A 1,942-nucleotide genomic window follows, 5' to 3' on the forward strand; every position below is an offset into this window, starting at 1 on the left:
AGGCTGTTCAGGAGGTTAAGTTCTTAAAATCTTCAAAATATGTACAGCTGGTTGGCTGGGTACCACGCTGTCAGGTGACTGTCATGTTTTTCGTCGGGTCTGGACACCCATTGTGATATCATCAAAAGTTCTGCACTTCACACAGAAGGCTTCTTTATGACTTCATCAGGAGACTCAGAGCTTGCCAGACAACCTGTTTTCATGGTTAGACATAGTAATCTTAAGCTTGAATGTTTAACACCTTGATGGGAAAGGTGTCTCATGGAATGTTTTCTCATCCTATGAACACTCTTTATTTCAGAAGCTTTGCTTCTGCTGCAACCAAGCATGTCACGTAGCGTTCTGAGTAGGAAAGAGAAAGAAAGAGTAATTCGCAGACTGTTAATACAGGCTCCTCCAGGGGAATTTGTAAATGCCTTCGATGATCTCTGTCTGCTTATCCGTGATGAAAAACTTATGCACCATCAAGGTGAGTGTGCAGGCCACCAACACTGCCAAAAATATTCCGTACCACTCTGCATCGATGGAAATCCAGTACTCTTGTCTCACCACAATGTAGTGGGCGACTACCGATTTTTTGACTATCAAAGCAAACTTTCTTTCAAATTCGACCTGCTTCAAAACCAGTTAAAAGACATCCAAAGTCACGGTATCATTCGGAATGAGACAGAATACCTGAGAAATGTTGTTCTGTGTGCCTTAAAACTGTATGTGAATGATCACTATCCAACAGGAAATTGCAACGTGCTGAGAAAAACAGTGAAAAGTAAGGAGTTCTTGATTGCTTGCATTGAAGATCACAGCTATGAAACCAGAGATTGCTGGAATGGCCTTTGGAAATCGAAGTGGATTTTCCAAATAAATCCATTTCTAACCCAAGTAACAGGAAGAATTTTTGTGCAAGCTCACTTCTTCAGGGCTGTCAACCTTCATATTGAAATCTCCAAGGACCTGAAAGAAAGCTTGGAAGTAGTTAACCAAGCTCAACTGGCTTTAAATTTTGCGAGGCTTGTGGAAGAGCAAGAGAACATATTTCAAGCTGCAGTCTTAGAAGAATTACAGGAGTTATCGAACGAAGCCCTGAGAAGAATTCTACGAAGAGATCTTCCAGTGACCCGCACTCTTATTGACTGGCAAAGGATACTCTCTGACTTGAATCTGGTGATGTATCCTAAATTAGGATATGTCATTTATTCAAGAAGTGTGTTATGCAACTGGATAATATAAAGGATTGCTCCTGGTAACTGTCTCCACATGATTTCGTTGTATTTCCGGGGGGGGGGGGGGTGGGGTTGGTATTTTCCTAAAGTTGAGAAGCCACTAGAGATGCTTATCATTTGACAAATGCAAGTTTAAGTTAGGGAAAAAGGTAACAAATAATTTGACTCAGGGAATATTAACCAATAAGGCAAGAAAACGGTAAACGTGTTTCATAGAAGCAACCATCACAAAGCCAGAGCTGTTTATTAGAACCTAAAACATCTCCGTAGAATATGGCACCCAAAAGTATTAAAAAGGTGGCCAGGGTTAAGGCTCTGTGTGTGTGTGTGTGTGTGTGTGTGTGTGTGTGTGTGTAGGAATGACCTTTGACTTTCTTTGTATGCGAATCAAAGTCTCTCTGCAAGTGATACTTTACATAATTCAATTCAGTCCTACACCGACCCCGAGAGAGTGGATTTCAGTAAGTGACATTAGGTTGGATATTCCATGAAACCAACAGATATCAAAAATCTACCTCAGATGAAGAACTATTAGTAAATTTGGATCCACTGCCCCCATGCCTGCCCCTGCCCTCCAAGAAGTGGGATTACTCAAATCCCTGGGCTTTTCTGATAACTAATGTGGTCTTTGAAAAATCAACTCGAAAAGCCTGACCTCTTTATATAGTCAAACTCTTGTGAAGTCATCACTCTAAGCATTTAGAAATGTTTATTTCATGCCA

The 1,942-nt window shown here is 40.9% G+C and overlaps 1 protein-coding gene across 1 annotated transcript; it reads left to right on the top strand.

The window, feature by feature from the left end:
* Window positions 1–327: 327 nt before the first annotated feature.
* CAPZA3 (capping actin protein of muscle Z-line subunit alpha 3) lies at window positions 328–1,227 on the top strand. Its single transcript, XM_008707065.1, has one exon. It carries the CDS (start codon window positions 328–330, stop codon window positions 1,225–1,227), a length of 900 nt encoding a protein of 299 aa, XP_008705287.1.
* The last annotated feature ends 715 nt before the right edge of the window (window positions 1,228–1,942 follow it).

Source organism: Ursus maritimus, unplaced genomic scaffold (assembly GCF_017311325.1).
Source record: "Ursus maritimus isolate PB19 unplaced genomic scaffold, ASM1731132v1 scaffold_26, whole genome shotgun sequence".
Lineage (NCBI taxonomy): Eukaryota > Metazoa > Chordata > Mammalia > Carnivora > Ursidae > Ursus > Ursus maritimus.